Source organism: Acanthochromis polyacanthus, chromosome 4 (assembly GCF_021347895.1).
Source record: "Acanthochromis polyacanthus isolate Apoly-LR-REF ecotype Palm Island chromosome 4, KAUST_Apoly_ChrSc, whole genome shotgun sequence".
NCBI lineage: Eukaryota > Metazoa > Chordata > Actinopteri > Pomacentridae > Acanthochromis > Acanthochromis polyacanthus.
Window position 1 is genome coordinate 43271997 of NC_067116.1, and position 17716 is coordinate 43289712.

General features: G+C 39.2%; 1 protein-coding gene across 1 annotated transcript in view; it reads right to left on the reverse strand.

Moving 5' to 3' along the window:
* The window catches only part of agbl4 (AGBL carboxypeptidase 4), a 410530-nt gene that overhangs the window by 364581 nt on the left and 28233 nt on the right, over positions 1–17716 (reverse strand). Inside the window, exon 3 of the mRNA XM_051947376.1 lies at positions 15333–15457. Within this exon, the coding sequence (XP_051803336.1) occupies positions 15333–15457 (125 nt within the window). The remainder of the gene's footprint in view (positions 1–15332; positions 15458–17716) is intronic.

A 17716-nucleotide genomic window follows, 5' to 3' on the forward strand; every position in this document is an offset into this window, starting at 1 on the left:
AGCTCTAGATCAGGAACCAAATTAAGGCAAATGTGTGACGGTGACCGTTGTAACTCTGCACGTGTTTAGATGAGGAACAAAACGGGTTCGATCTTCTCATCTGAGACTTGTCCAACTAACTGTATTTGCAGTCAATGTTCGCTTGTTAAAATCAGACTCTGCTGGAGTTTCCAGCTGAGCTGTGGAATTAGAAATAAGCAGAAGTGTCAGAAGTCAATTTTTTTAAGCTAAGGGGGGGCTTTCCCAGCGTCAAATTATGGTTGGACCGAAAGTTTCTCTGGGGGCACAGCATGGCGCTCCAAAACATTTTGTGGAAAATGGGTCAGTTGCACCCAAAGGACGAAAAGGACAAAGCAAAAAGTGGCATCAGAAGCTCAACAAATCCTTTTTTTAACTAAGACATAGAGAAGCAAATGCATTAAGATACAGATTTTGCTACACAAGTAAACAAGACTCCAATCAGCAAAAACAGTGTCGAATGAAGGCTGTTTCATAGTGGTCTCAGAGGATAAGTGGTGGTCTCTAAAGCATTTGTTTTTGCATAGGAAGCAAGGCCAAACTCTCGGAGTGAGGGAAGACATACAATCACTTCAAAACAGATGGCAGGAAAAACTGAGATTCACTGATGAATCCAAGTTTGAGATCAGTGGCAGTATGAGAAAAGTGTACGTTAGGAGATAAATGGGAGAAAGAAAGATACCACAGTGTGTTAAACTGTGAAGGAAGTACTAGGTCTGGGGGTGTTTTATCTACTCTATATTTAGACATTTGCACCGAATAATCAAGACCCAAACCAAAGAGAAGTGCACTCAAAAACTAACTCAGAACTCAAAATATTTATACACATTTGAGCAGCTTCCTTTCAGCATTAAGCAATTCTGTTGGACCGGTTTAATGTACTTGTGTCGAGTCAGTATAATTTATTAGGGTTGATTCGTCTTTTTTTTCGGTTCAGTCCATCTTAATTTAATCAGGTACAAGTACATTAGTAAATGAAGTTGATTCAAACCAAGTACATTAATCTGGTCCAGGAGAACTGCTTATAGCTTAAATCAATTAATTTAACTTCATGCAAGTCATATTTCCTTTGATTTAATAATAAATCATCAAATAAAATAATAACTTTTGACTGCATTGAAAGTATTTCCACTTGCCTAAATAGTTTTCTTTCAGCATTAAGCAGCTATCTTGAACTATCTTAATCTGGTTCGAAAGAATTGCTCAATACTGAAAAAAAAAAAAAAAACGCCATTTCAGAACACTGAAAAAACTTTCCATTATTTGATATTATGAAAATGTAGATCATAGAGGTATTTTGAGTACATTTAAATATGTTTACAGTCAAAAGACATTACTTAGAGTAATTGAATCATTGAAGTATCGCTTATATGTGTAAACAGTTCTCTTGGAGCAGCTTAATGAACTTGGGTTGAATCAGCATAATTTCTTTTTTTTACATTTTTACCTTTGTAATATTAGTTGACCCAACCTGATGAATTCAGCTGGACCCTACCCTTGGAAATAAATATAAGTTGAATCAATGCTAATAAACTAAATAGAAGTACATTAATGTACTTAAGTTGAATTTACATAATTTATGAGTGTTGATTCAGTTTATATCTAATGGTTGGGATGGACTTCATTTAATTAATTTGGGCCAAAATTATCCAGAATTAAAAAATCACATGAATAAATGAGGTTGATTCAACCAAAGTGCATTGCTTTTCATGATTTAATTAATCTAAAGAATATTTTGTGACTCTATGCGTATTTAATTGCTTGAAAAAAAAACTCTTTGACTGAACTAAATTAGATTCTGGAAAGTATTTTAAAATGCCTAAATAGTTTTCTTTCAGCATTAAGCAATTGTCTTGACTAGCTAATTTATTTATATTTATTTAATTAAGGTTAATTTCAGTTAAGTCCAATTCAGTGTCATCAGGTTGGGACAACTAATATTACAGAAATAAAAAATAGATTAGTAAATTAAGTTGATTTAACTCAAGTATATTACGTTGCTCCAGCAGAACTGTTTAATGCTGAAAGAAAACCATTTAATCACATTCCAGAAATGCTGTCCGTGACTTAATTAAATTAACCCAAACAACAACCTCTGACTGCAAACATATTGAAATATATATATAAAAAAATAATAATAAAATAACTCTGACTGAACCTAATTAAATCATGGAAAGTACTTCCACATGCTTAAACATTTTTCTTTCAGCATTAAGCAGTTCTGTTAGGTCCAGTTTTATGTACTTGTGTCAATATAATTCATTAGGGTTAATGCAATTTAATTTCAGTTAGACTGTATAGATTTTTTTGCAACATGAATCATTCTAACAAATGTTAAGTCGTGGAATATCATGCCAGTACAACATTATTTCACCATGTTTATTTTGGAAGCATGAAATTATGTTGTGCTAAGTAACTGATAAATTTTAGTAAATGTAATGGGTAGCAGTAGCCTAGCCGCGCTAGACAACCCACGGCAACGAATTTAATTCTCTGCCAGGGTGGGTCTAGTTACCCTCCATGAGGCTCGAGGCTGGATTCTCCTAAAACTGGCCGGACCAATCACCATGAAGTGTAGAGTCAGAAGGCGGGCGTAACGAAGTGACGACAGAGGCGCGACGATTCTGACAGAAACAACCGGCGCACAATAAACAGTTATCTTTCAACTCGGCTTTGGCCACAGCCCTTAAAGATTTGAAGCTAAAATTCAACTTGAAAGATAAACAAAGGACGGCACTTAAGTGTTTCAATGAGAAGAAAGACGTATTTGGACTTATGCCGACGGGATATGGCAAATCCTTAATATACCAGTTGGCTCCGCAGCTCCACTGGTTGGGAAGCTAATGGGACTTAGCCACAATCCGCCGGTGCTCTCGGAACCACGTCAGCCTATTCGTTGCGTTGATTGGTTGTATACCTACCCAATTGCTGCAGAGGGATTTGAAAGACAACCTTTTAGCCAGCCTCCCTCCCTGTCAAGCTTCCCTAGACCCTTGTGCCGTCAGAAACATGGGATCTAGCATGGCTAGGCTAGGGTAGCAGGATAATGACCCCAAATCCTAATAAAGACCAAGTAGCCCTAACTCTCATGGACATATTTGACCAAACTTTCATCTTATAAGCAAGTACTTGTGTCATTAAAGTAAATCAGGGACATTTTTCAGAGACTCAAATTGTTCACCTGTTATTATTAGTAGTAAAAATATTGTGCTAAATTCAAAACAAATCCAAAATAAATTATCTTCTGTCTCAGACTTGTAGACTCCACTGTGCCTTCTCCTATAGCTTTCGAGCACGATTCATTTGTGACGAGGATGTATTTGTCCACTGCAGTGTGTGTAACATTACACAGCAGAGCTGTACATGCTAATCTAGTCTCCCTGTTGATTTGATTACATGACCATTAATTCGAGCCGGCAGCATTGAAATCAAATCAGTTACACGATTCGGCCTTGCTTTAGATGAAGGATGAAATGTTCAAGACGACGGCAGAGCGGTCAGTTGTTGTTGTTACTGACTAAAGACAGCAATAGGGAATCTGAACGAGTCGTGTCGTACATTTGTGACATTCAGAAAGAAGCTCAAATGGAAACTACATAAGAAAAAGCTTTAAAAAAAAATCTATAACATCTCGAAAAACAGTTCAAGCTTGCAGATAATTTTTAGCTATAACTCCAGAGAATCTCTGGTGTATGTTAAACTTTAAGTAGAAACAGAAAAGGCATGTTGTAGCAGTGAGTTGTGAACACTAAATGGAAGCTGTAATCATTGCAGTGATGTGGTTTGTCATTCACTATACAGGAAATGAGAATAGATCTTAAAGCCTCTAGCCTAAATCACACTTATTATGATCCACAAACACACCACCAACAAACACCACCAACCTACCAGCAAAGGTAGATTATATCTTCTATATATTTAAGTGCATCAATCACTGGCTACCGCAAAGACAACTCATAATACAAAACATTCTGTAAAGATTTAGAAGCAATTTCAGCTATTTATCGAGAGCAACAAATCAATCAGAGTTTTATGTTTGTTCCTTTCTCAAGAACATGGTATATTTGTATAGTCACGCTGCAGCCGCTCCTCTTATCTAATCTCTAATCTCACTCGGTGTTTGTTTTCTCCCCGTAAATGTGCACATAGGAATATATAATGTGTCAGATAGATAGATGGGAGGTTGGGATAAATAGGTTTTATCGCGTTCTCGTATATTTCTGTCACCTGTCAGTTAGTGATAACCATCACTTTTGCAAAGTGATCAAGGATTTAGAACCACATTGCATGCAAAAGGACCAGAAAATAATGTAAACTTTTATCTTCGCTGGTTTTAGACAGAAGAAGTGGACCAAAGATAAAATACTGATTGTGAGAGAAAGAGTCTGTTGTTTTTGTTGAACAGGCTCTGACCTTGTAAACCTGCTAAATTGATTTGTAAAGTTTTTACAGCATTTTTTTGTATTATTAAATTTTTATTTCACATGTTTAAGAATGCAAGCTGCTTTTATTATCCTCACAGTCCTCGTACGTCTTTTTTTAGAATACCGTACCAGCTGTCTAGGCCAGATATCACTGACCTGTTCTGTAATTTCTAAAAGACTTGGCCTGGATAAGTGAAGGCAAACACGCTTTAAAGGGATGGCCCAGTAGTGTAAGCCGAAAGCCTGACACTAAATGCATCATAAAAACCTGGGAGGGGGAGGAAAAGTAAGTTTTTAAAACATGCATTTTTCAAAACCGAATTCTCTTCTCAAAACTCTTCTCACGGTGAGTCGGTGTGGACTTTATTGTTCAGTCCACAATACATTCTACAATTCTACAGTTTCATTTAGCAGACGCTTTGGTCCAAAGCGACGTACAAGCAAGAATTCAGACATAAGGAAACATTCACGTCTTTCAAGATACAAAATTGCTTTCTATGCAATCTCAACCACAAGCTAAACTCTGTTTATTTAGTATTCTGTACTGTATACTATAATAAAGACAATATAACACATTAAAACCTGAAGGTAAGACAGAATTCCCGTAAATTAGACAGTGACATTCTACAATATGGATGACTGCAGAAAGTTATTGCTGTCCACTGCAATATTGATGTGCAATGAATCTCCTCTGAAAAGAGAGACCTACCTTCTGAGAGACTTTGCACATTTAACTTCATTTTGCTGAGAAACTTTACACATGGATGGATGGATGGACGGACGGACGGACGGACGGATAGGTGGATGGATGGATGGATGGATGGATGGATAGGTGGATGGATGGATAGGTGGATGGATGGACGGATGGACGGACGGACAGACAGTTAATGTAAAGAAAACACAACGCACCACAACATTGCAGGCGTTCTCATCAGATGGTGCACATTAGAATAGCAACTCGTCAGCAGCCTCCCAAAACAATAAAACAGCAGTCGACAGACAGCTTAGCCCATCAGCACACTGTTAAATTACAGCCATCAGCACCCCCCCTCCCCCCTCTGGATCTAAACTCTCATCTCTAGCACCAGGAGAACAATCTGCAGAGTAATTAGCTTCCACCAACAGACAGTTACAGAGAGAAGGAGGACGTTTGGCTTGATTAAATTATTAAACCACACAAACAAAAAAACAAAAGCAGCATCAAAGAGGCACTGCGGCTCTCCTTCAAAGCTCCTCGCTGTTCCCTAAATACAGAATACAGAGAATGTGTTCTCCCAAGCCACTAGTTGGCATAATTAGCTAAATGTGTGCGTTTGTGCGCGAGTGTGTGTGTTTGTGTGTTTGCTGTGATTGGACCCATTCCTCCGACTGCTATCTAAAATAACCAAGTGGTTAACGACAACATGATGCCAGGGACCCCCCCACCCACCACCACCACCACCACCACCCCAACATACACACACACACACCACACACATCTCTGCACACACACATTAAACAATACTCTAATTACAACATTTATAACTCCCCCTTGCCTCCTGCGTCTCCCCAACCCCCAACCCACAAATCTGTGAATCTGGAATTGAATTTAGCCCAAGTTGAGGGCTGCGCTGGCATGAAAAGACTATTTGATTAGAACGGCAGTTGTTTCATTTGTGGTGCAGCAGATTGCAGAGCCTCTCTATCCGGTGTGCAATCTGTATTCATTACTCGGTGTAAAAGGATGATCCATGTCCTGACACCAGGCTCATCATTTCATGCAGATGCACAGCAACTCCACAAGGCCCTCACCAAGTCACCATAGCATGCCTCCTGCTGAAACCTCAACAACGCTGCTCTCCTTTCTGAACTGGTTTTGCTAGCTTATGCTGCTTCTTTCTCCGATTACTTATTTTGACCGGAAATGAGTGAAACTTTGATAAATGCACGATTAGCTGGCAAGTTTCGTGTTACTTTTTAAAAAATGTATGGTAAATTGCAACACACTGTGGACATAAATCAGAAATATTAAACACATATTTGGAATACAGTTAGCTTTGTTAATATTCCAATACTACAGGTAAAAGGAATACTCCATATATTAGCACTGCCAGTCTTTCTAAAGCGCCACTGATCTCTGAAAAGAGCAGCTTACAGCACCTCACTCCTCTTATTTCTCTCTTCATTCTTTTCTCCATTGCTCTCCCCCCCATTTCTTTTGATTCCACGCTGTGCCTTGCAACCCTGTTTTCTCCATTCAAGGACTGCAAAGGCCTGCTGGCACCCCGCCACCGCCAGATCTCTAAGTCAACCCTATCAAAAGACACGCGGCATTTCGAGCTGCAAGTATCTGGGCCGTTTATTTTCGTGTGTGCGCACTGGGTCTCGCGCAGGATTTTGCAGATTTTTATTTATGAATGAGCGTTCCTCGTGTGCACTGTACTGTTGGAGGTTAATTTATTCGAATGCCTTCAAGGGTATGTACATTAATGCATTCATCTAATTTAGGCAGGCTTTGTGATGAGAACGAGAGGCAGAAGGAGACATCTATATTTTAACTCAGGCACATGGTGTAAAGAACAGTTTAATACCTGCAAATTGGTACTCTCCTAAAGCGTGGTGGGATATTTCATTGTGTTGAGTCACAGAGGACAGGTTTAACTCGACAAAGTTAACAATTCATTCTTCAATCTGTGCTACATTCCATTTTTCTGGGCAATGCCTTCTAATCCCGGCCTGTTTCTGTGTGCAGAGGGGCGCTATGTACCTGCAGCCGTTAAAATACAGACACTTTTTTCCCTCAGCACTTGACTGCTCTTTGCACTCTATGCCTTGATTCGCAAAATTGAGTCCACTTTGGAAGCGTCTCCCTCTGCCATACTGCTGGGCTCCGAATGAATGGCCCATTGATGGCTGCCCTGATGGCTGCACACACCAGTCCGTCTGCAGATGTTCCTACGGCCGCCAAACATGCCGCAAGCAAAAACTGCCTCACGACGCACCACACATAAACAAAATCTAAGCTGGTTAGTGTTTCTACATATCTAAAACGCTAATATATTTATTGGCATTATTTTTATTTTTTCATTCAATGCAGTGGCAGAATATAAGGACTAAGTAGGAGGTACAAATAAAATACAAAGCATATCTCCAGTAATACAATGATTTTAACCCATTTTTAAGCCTTTAGAAACCGTGCGCTCTGCCTAAGTCTCCGCTGTTTGAATAAGGAGAATCTGAATGCCTAATAAAAAGTATGTCTGCTTTATTTCAAAACATGCCCTTAAGCTTTGTACCTCCTTTTTAAAAGTGAATCACGCTAAAAATAAGGCAATGAATTTTGATAAGGAACCTTGCGTCAGCAGAGATAACCCAGGGAAAACTCATTTTGCTATCAGGGAGACAATTTGAAAATTCATTCTGCACTGTTGTCATATCCTTTTGTCCATGTCATTATGAAGTGATCTGGGGAGCATCAGCTTTCACAATAAGGAAGCATGCCTTTACAGAACAAGGTCACTCACGATACCCTACACTCCCTGACACAACTGTCTGATGTCTTGTACGTCTTTCACAAGCACAAGGCTTTTCCACAACTTACTTCCAGGGTCTGAAGCTGGGATCCTAAACTTTTTGGGCCTTCGCTGCGTGTTTGAAGTGAAATAATCCCTTTGGCAGAGTCACACAGAAGCCAACGTCTCCTCTTTGGAGACTGCGAAGAGGGGAAGCTTAAAAAATGAACTTTCAAAGAAGACGAAGACCACAAGCACAGGATACATGCCTATCTACCTTGTGCCATATGCTGCAGAGGCAGAGAGGAAAGAAAAGGCAATGCAGAGGGCTGAAAATGAAAAAAGGGCAAGACGACGAGTGGACCTGTTGACAAGCATGTGTGTGTGTCCACAGGAGTCGAATCCTGTGGTGTGCATCCAGAAAAGCCTCCCAGAAGCAGACCCAATGTGGTCCTGCCACCAAGCAGCTGTCTGCAGTGCATGCTCACGGCCACGCTACGCCAGCAATGATTAGCCCATGTTCATCCAACGGTGCTCACTGGAGACCTGTCTGTCCTCCCGTTCTTCTTGTCAGCACTGAAGGACATCACAACTCAGACATGACGGTGAAGAGATGCAAGGAGCACAGTGGGAGGGAGGGAGGGAGGGAGGAGGTAGAACAGACAGGGGGTTGGAGGGTCCCTAAACACTTGTGCAAAGCCAAGAAGACAGGGAGGAGCAGGGGTGAAGTTCACTGTGTTGATCTGCACAGTAACAGCACAGACAGGCCTTCCAAACCAGAACATTGTCCAGAGTTGATGGTGCAGCAAGCACAGATAAGAACCTCTATTATACAGGCTGGCATTGATGCTACACACCACAACCAGCGGCTGACTTCCCAGAAGTGAAGCCAACATGCTCTATTTAGAATGGGAGGGAAACGTATTGCTTACATGAACAAGTCATTTCTCGTAAATACCCCGGCTCTCCTGCTCCTTCTATATTGCCTCCCTTTCTGCGTCTGTCTCTTCTCTATGGGAAAAGAAAAAAAAAAAAAACAATCAATGTGCATCACATCCATTACCTTGCTCTTGCAGTGCTATCTCCCTATCTCAGGGTGTTTCTGTCATTCTCTTTTACTTTTTATTTTCTCAAAACTCATAAGAAAGTCAAGCATTTTTTTTAAAAATTGACGCATCGTAGCGGACGTTTGAAGACCTCAAAACACAGTTAGGCTTTAAGACTTGTGGTGTCTGACTTGTGAGACAATCAGCCACAACATTAAAACCACCTGCATGATGTTGTGTAGGTTCCCCTGGTCCTGCCAAACCAGCTCTGACCTGTCAGGCCATGGTCAGGGGGTTTCCTGTGGTGGACGCTAGCAACAGGTTTGGATCCGATGTTTTGCTTGGTGCGACCTCCATGGATCGGACTTGTTTCGACACATTTTGCACGTGTTCGATCGGCGAAGCGTGGAGACCAGGTCGACGCCTTGGCTGCTGAATTTTGTCTGCAACACTGCTTAGGTGGCTGCTACGTGCGAAAGTCACATCCACGTGAATGCCAGGTCCCAAGTTTTCCCGGCAGAACATTGCGCTTTAACGAGATGATCAATGTTATTCACTTCACCTGTCAGCTTTAATGCTGTGGCCGATCGGTGTATATTATTGCACTCATTTGTAGCTCTGCACTGTAAAACACTCATTTGTTTTCTAAAGACTTTGACTCTAAATAAATACAAATTCTTTTCTGTGTTTTTCATACTAACAGAATATATGCGATAAAGATGGGGAAAAAAAACTTAACAGATCTGCTATGAAAGTGCAGTCAAAGTATGTAACTTTACATACAAGAATCAAACATTTTATAACAGAAATGTACATTTTTTTTAAAGCAGCTTAAAGTTCTAATTTAGTAAAAAGAAATCGAGGTCAATAAAGTTGCTTTCTTGAAAATGTGGTAGCAAGGATGAGAGCAAAAAAAAAACTGTAGACTAGCGTAACATTCAAAAACTACAAAACCCAGGTATTGTATTTTACACAAATACAATTATTAAACAGCTCTTCTCTGATCAGGAAATTGGCATTTAATAAATAATAATGTAAAAGAAACAGAAGAGTGAAGACTAATTTAAATTTTCTATATTTTTCTTAATGAAATCTGTACATTAACAGGCAAAATTTGCAGATTGATGAATTATTTCTATGAAATAACATAATTATGCTGTTATTTCAAAGACAGTGTACTTTAAATTATTTACGTTTTACTTATGACATGTTTTTTATTAGTAAAAACATGCAATTCTACTTGCTGTGAAATGACAAAGACAATATATACCATTGGTTAATTATGTATGTTAATCTACTGCAAACATTTTACCATTTTTTTTTCTTCTTTTTGTTTTTTCCAAAACGGTCCTAGCCCGGTTACAGTCTGCGGAAAACAACAGCTGTAGAAAAGACTATTTGATTAGCGTCGCCAACTCAGTATCCATAATGGTTCGTTGATGGCTTTAACATCCTATTTAATGTTTTACATCCCCCACGACAAATTGCATAACATCACTAATTTGAAAAGGTGAGCACTGTCTGAAAAACTAAAGCGATAACAGCTCTTTAGGGATTCTATGTAACACATGGCCTATTCTTCTTCTGTTCGTCCTCTTTCCTGATTATGGAGAGTAACTGCCCTACGCTGTGCTTTCCCTGGACAAGTGAGGCTTACAAATCACCCCTGCAGCAGTTGGAGGAGTTGAAGGCGCTCGGTGCAAGGTTTTACTGCCTGTCTTCTATGAATGGCTCCCTGAAGGCTCCTATGATAATAGCTCACAGCCGTGCCCTTCACGGAACCTGACATCAAGCACACCCCTACAGCAGAATGGAAAGGCATATCAACTTACTCAATGGGGTGTCATATCAACTCGCCCACTGGTTTCTGATCATAACTCCGGCAGAAACCTGGAATGAAATGCTGGTAGCTGGAACCTGCGTGTCAAACTGAAATTCGCTCAGTTTGGACGCAGAATGCAAAACTTTCTTTTTTACAGGTTGACGACTTCTTGCAGTTTGGTTCGAAGTAAGCGAGAAAGGATATAATTTATGGCTTCATACATCAGAGCAGCATGAACAGCCTAATTTCATCTCTGCTATTACAGTAATATCCCTCTTCTGCTTTCTCTTCCTCCACTCCAGCACCTGATGTACTCCGTCTTAACGAGTTTTCCACAGTGTTGAATGAGGTGAGGATTACTGATGAAAACAAAGTCAGCAGTTCCAATCTCTCATAACTTGTATTCTGATATATTTTGGCACGAGCCCGGCAGTCACTCCAAACATTCGTGCCAAGGAAGCTTTAGACTCACACCCCTCTCTCTACAGAACTGGGAAGCACTACAGAAATATGATAAGAAACATGTGTTGTTTAGTGCTGAAACGACTTGTTGCTTAATAAATTATTCAGTGATAATTGTGGCATTTTAAGCCATTTATCAGATCGCACGACTAAGCCTAAAGAGCCAAGCTAACAGTGTTTTGAGCTAAATGCTAACAGAAGCGTTCAAACGTGTTTTTTTCATGCTGATCTATGCACGCAATGCAAAAATGATAAGCCTTTATTAATCCCACAGTGGGAAAAATGACAATGTACAGCAGTAAAAGGAATAGCACAAACATTTAAGAAATATCAGTAGAAAAACAAAAATATATTTCAGCACTTGTTCAGATGGAAATAACAATATTGCACATATCATTGGTAGCTATTGCACAGATTGCTTCATGAGTAGAAATACTGATAGAAAAGTATTATATGGCACAGATTTTACCTACATTGCAAAGATTTGTCCGTAAGTAGAAATGCAGGCTAAAATTTGCAATTTAAAGCCCATCATGATCTGGTTGTACTTACTTTCTGGTTGTCAGGCATATGGGTTCTGTAAAGCGTCTTGAGACGATTTGACTGTAATTGACGCTATATAAATAAAATTGAATTGAATTGAATTGAACTTTGCAAGGAATTTGATCAAATGTGGGGAACATAAATAACTGAACAAGGGGTGCAAATTGTACTAAATATTCTTAACCAAGAATCAGCCACGTTAACAAATTAATAATCGACTAATCATTAAAAAGAATCAAATACAGTTTAGTTTTTCCACATGCTGATATCAGCTCGCTCAAAGTGGAAATTTCAGAAACAAAGAAAGTAAACACTGGGTATTTTAGGCTGCAAATTATGTGACAATTAATAATTACTTCACTTGTATAGTTGTAAAACAATTCTACAATTTCATTTAGCAGATGTGTTTAACCAGTGCGGCATACATCTGAGAGCAGATACAACACAAACAAGGATCTAGTCAGGAGAAAACAACCTGGATAAGAGCCTAAAAACAAGTTCAAGAGGACAGGTCTCTCTTGAGAATGAGACCCCGGGTCTCAAGGAGACACCTGTATAAATAAAGGTTAAATAAAAAAATGAAAAAGTGTGATAATAGGATCTTGGTGCCTAAAGGCAGTGCAGATATAGTAGTATTTTCTTTTCCCAGTGCAAAATGCAAAGGTGTTCAATAAGGCTGGACCCGAATATCCCGAATATCCGAATATCCGAATATCCGTTCGCTACGGCGGTATCCGGATATTAATTTTGGCATCCGAATATTCCGCCCCACCACTACAGTGTAAAACAGAGTAAATGAACTGTAGTCGTCTAACTGAAGAGTTATATTTTAATAATGAAATCATGACAGAACTGCAACTAATTGATGAACAATTGATCACTAGCATCTCTAGTCTGTACCAAATTTTATGACAATTCATTTGGTAGTTGTAACTGGCAACGTGTTTGCCTAAAACACATACACTTATATAACATAAATTATTTGTTTCTAATATATTCGACCGAAGAGAGCATGGAAGCTTTTATATCTTACAGTGACCAATAAATCGAAGTGAAGCCAAGACTTTGTCCCATGATGCATCATATACACGGATGAGGTGGGTGGGTGAACAGAAATGCACACCCAATTGCATCACGCCGACAGACTGTTGTTTCCAAGGTCAAAATTCAGAGGGATTATTGTGTACAAGGATGTTTTTAGGGACAGAAAATAAGCAAAACCTCAAACGGTCACATGGTCCGGGTCACTGCAACCAACGTAACCAGAATTGGTCTTAGCTTTTTGAGGTAAGTGAGTGGTTCGATAAACACAAAAAAAGGAGGGATATACAAAAAAGAGACATTCATCCATCCAGCCATCCATCATAACCGGTGCTACGGTGAAGCCAATTTCCACAAAGCTGCTAAGCTGATTGAGGCAGACCAAATCTGTTTCACCAGCTTACATTCCTTCAAAATGGCCATCTCACTTCCAATATCACGGGCTTTTACTGTTCCCCATTCCCTTGGCTCAGGCTGAGAGTTAGCAAGGCTTAGCTGGATGAAACACTCCAACAGCCCAGTTCTTCCCTGGAACCCACTGATATCTCTATAGCACAGCTTCTCCCCCATACAGTAGCTACACTTAGTTGGTTTATTTATTCATGCTATTATTCTTTCTCTTTTTTAATTTTTTGTTTCATATCACAACGATATTAGAGCCATTAGGGTGTAAGCTAAAGATTTATGTGAATTCTGATGATTGTGGGCACACAGACACAATCTAATCACAGTGTCTGTTTACACACACCTGGACAAAATGCACAGGCAGCACTTAACCACAACGCCTTCACTGGAGCAGATTAAATTCACACAAGACCTTTTTGAAGAAGGAAATTGGACAGATAAGAAACTGTTTTCTATGAAAAAGCTTGTAAGGGGGCCTATAGATAGAGAGTGGAAGTGCAACAGCAGTAGTTCTCCTGTTTGTGTCACCTGTGGACTTTCTCCTCCACGTACCTTTGTATACACAGTATGCTTCTATACATGATATTTATAAATCTTTAGCCATCACAGTGTTTTTCTCTCCGCTGTGACTTTCTCTCTGTCTTTCTCACACTCTTTCTGTCATTTTGCCACAACAGCAAATATCCTGTTGGCCCGGGCTGCAGGCTGCTGGTGCTGGTCTATCTGGCCCTGGGATCGATCCGGCTCCAAGCCGAGGCCTCCCATTCATCTCAGTGCCATAAAATGTGATTAGTGCTGACTACAGCACTGCAGGGAGATGGGCTGATAGGCCTGATAGCCTCAGATAGGCTGGGCTGGACATTCTACAGGAAGACAGCAGCAACAGCACGATGTGGATTCATCCTCGCTGTTTTCTGCCTTTTGTTTTTTTCCCCATTTTCGTCTTTCTCTGTCACTTTCCATTTGCTTTTTTCTCACTCTCATCTTCTCCTTCCATCTTCCTATCTAACCACCTCTGTCTTTAAATTTGGCTGTCTTTAGACTGTCTCCCTCCCTCTGCTTTATCTCTTATTTTTTCCCAAACCTGACAAGCGCTGCCGTGCTGCACACAAATTACACCGCAGCGGTCGAACGTAAATGCCAATATTGTCAGTTTTACCTTCTTTTTTATCTTGCAATGTTACATTCAAATGAAAGAGCGAGCCTCCGTCCCCCTGAAGCCGCACTCACTGTACCCACATACAGTGTATCTCTGTGGCATGTGACCACCTTCGTCAGCCAATCACAGGCTCTGAGCTCACCAGTGGCAGAATCAAGTTCAGGAGCTGTGAGAAGAGGTGAGGAAAGAAATAGTAGACAGCCTCAGTTCTGTGGGGAAACAACTATGGTGGTGGTGTGGGCACAAATGCTGCAGAGGACATTCAGGGTCAGCCTGTAGTGTAGACAAATGGCACCATGAAACTGCAGCTTCCCTGAAACATAACATTATTTCATACCAGTAACATCTTCTGCTCGCCAAAGCCTTGCTGACATCGAGTAGCTTGAAAAAAGAGTGAGTGAACTGCTCATTAGCAATGTTCAAATGGCAACACAGAATCTGATATTGCATAACTTAAGTTCAAAAATGATTTAACAGATTCGTATTTTTGCATGCAAGAGATAAGAATCAAGCAGGAACATTAATTTAAACTGTTTTCAGAATAATTTATGATCTTAAGGCTCATGCTACATTCGTAGGAAGACCAGCAAATTTCCTCAGGGCCCGCAGCATCATAACACTCAGTAGATTAATGTATTTTTGATAAGGTGTCTAAAATATTGGGCTAGACACTGGAATTTACTGTGATTTATTCCCTGGTATAAAATTACAGTTGTGTAAATGTCAGCAATGATGCAAAACGACGATGATTCATGCATGAATAAACTCTCAAACGCACTGTTCACTATATGAAGGAAGTTTCTGCCCGTTGTGTTGACAGCGGCGAACGAGTTAACAAGCGAGCGACTACAGACACAGCCAGCGTTTGTTCATGTACGACACGATGACTAGGAACACGGCACAAGACCACGGCACGCTGACCTGTGTCTCCCGGACGTTCTCCACGGTGAAGTTGAACCACACTCTGAAGCGGGGGTTGCAGGTGTCAGGACGGATGAAGAGGTCGAACTCAAACTCACTGATGTAGTCAACGCGGCCCAGGTTCCCTGCAGAGAAGGCGAGGCGGCTCACATTAGCGTTTTGTACAACTGAGCATTTCACAGCACAGAGGATCACATCAGTTCTTTTCCTCGGTGTTCCTAGAAGACAACCACGCTGTAAGAAAGAAAGTCTGTAAAAGCACAAGGACAATATGGAAACAAACAAAAAAAAATTGTTAAAAAGCATACTGCAGCATCCAAGAAACATAAACACAGTGACAACAATGGCAAATAACTGTAACACGGTAATATATTTAGCTGATTTAAATACAGTAAAACAGGTGAATTTTACAGCTGCACACTGTAAAGAAAAAAAATCACTACTATTTGTAAAAATACAGATTTTTGATGTGTTTTGTGGCACATTTTTTCCCTGTGATTTTACTACATATCTGTAATTTAACAAGACAGTGAAAGGCCTTTAATCACTTTTTTTTTTTTTAACTCAAATCACTACATATATCAGCTTTTTATAGATTTAAATACAGTAATAATTTTACAGTCAAACACTGTAAAAGAACAAAGCAGCATTTAGAAAAGTAGAATTTTTTGATGTGGATGTTATTTACAGTGTTGTCCTGTTTTTTGTTTGTTTGTTTTGTGGTCAACATGTAAATTAATGCGCTATTGTCTGTAATTTAACAACACAGGTAAAATCTGTGAAATAATAACTTAAAAAATAATTTCCTATTTGTCAGCTCTCAATATAGATACTTTTTCTTTGAAATTATAACAATACATTTTGTAGATTTAAATACAGTACAAAAACAATGTTGCAACAACACAAAGTACCATAATACCATTTATAATAATACAGATTTTTGATGTACAGTTTTGATGTGTTTTGTGGCACATTTTTTCTCTGTGATTTTACTACATATTATCTGTAACTTAACAAGACAAGGAAAGTCCCTTAAACACATTTTTTTTCCTCAAATCACTACATATATCAGCTTTTTATAGATTTAAATAGAGTAAAACATATTTATAATTTTACAGTCAAAAACTGCAAAAGAACAAATCAGCATTTAGAAAAGTACAAGTTTTTGATGTGGATGTTATTTACAGTGTTGTCCTGTTTTTTGTTTGTTTGTTTTGTGGTCAACATGTAAATTAATGCGCTATTGTCTGTAATTTAAAAACACGGGTAAAATCTGTGAAATAATAATTTAAAAAATAATTTCCTATTTTTCAGCTCTTAATATAGATACTTTTTCTTTGAAATTATAGCAAATATCTGTAAAATAACAAGGTCTTTTGTAGATTTAAACAGTACAAAAGAATGTTGCAACAACACAAATTACCAAATTACCATTTATAATAATACTGATTTTTGATGTGGACATTTTCTTTATTTTTATGTTCTGGTGTGTATTTCTACGGTTAACATGTAAATTAGTACTTTATTCACTGATTTTACTGGCTAATATGTGTAATTTGAAACTAGGAAAACCTGTAAACTGACATTTAATTGATCAAAAATAACACTTAAATCTGTTGTTTTTTTCCCTTTTTTACAGTGCAGGAAAACAAAACACAAAATATTTCTGCTCACTTCAAATCGAGAATCTTCTTTCGAATCTTCTTGTTTTGCTAATTGTGCATCACTGTAGTACATTTGTCCTGTCTGGTTTATATATCTTTATGTCTTTCTACACTGAGAAGCCTTTCAGACAAGTACGAGAAGTAGAAAGACCAGCTGACATTCCAGCCATCCATATCTGACATACTATACTAGTTAGAGAAAAAAATAAATCAATAAAACAGATGATCAGTGGGAGTATAATTAATCCAACGGGAACTATTTCCCAGCTCCCCTTCTTCTATCGGTCTATAAGATGGCTGGATAGCAGCTAACTACATGACAAGCATTGTAAATATAAGAGTTTTCTATAACTTATAATCCTTGGCTACACGTAGAGCACACACTGACTAATAAATGTCAAAGTGAAAGCAGAAAAAATTAAGATAAAAACACCATGAAAAATGAATATATAACAGTTCATGTAAACTGTAGCGAATGAGACCACCCGACTCTGTCATTTCAAACGTTGAACTGTGACGCCGTTTAAGACCAGCAGCTGTTCGAGAGCCAAGTTTGCTGGCAAACTGGGCCAGACCACAAGGCTCAGCCTCCCCCACAGCCCTACATCAAGGCATCGGGGTACCGTTGACCACCTGGTGGCAGGTAGCTCCATAGCAGCAGCATGCACACACAGACAGCTGATTATAGACAGATGGGCTAACTACCGCACAGTCAAAGCA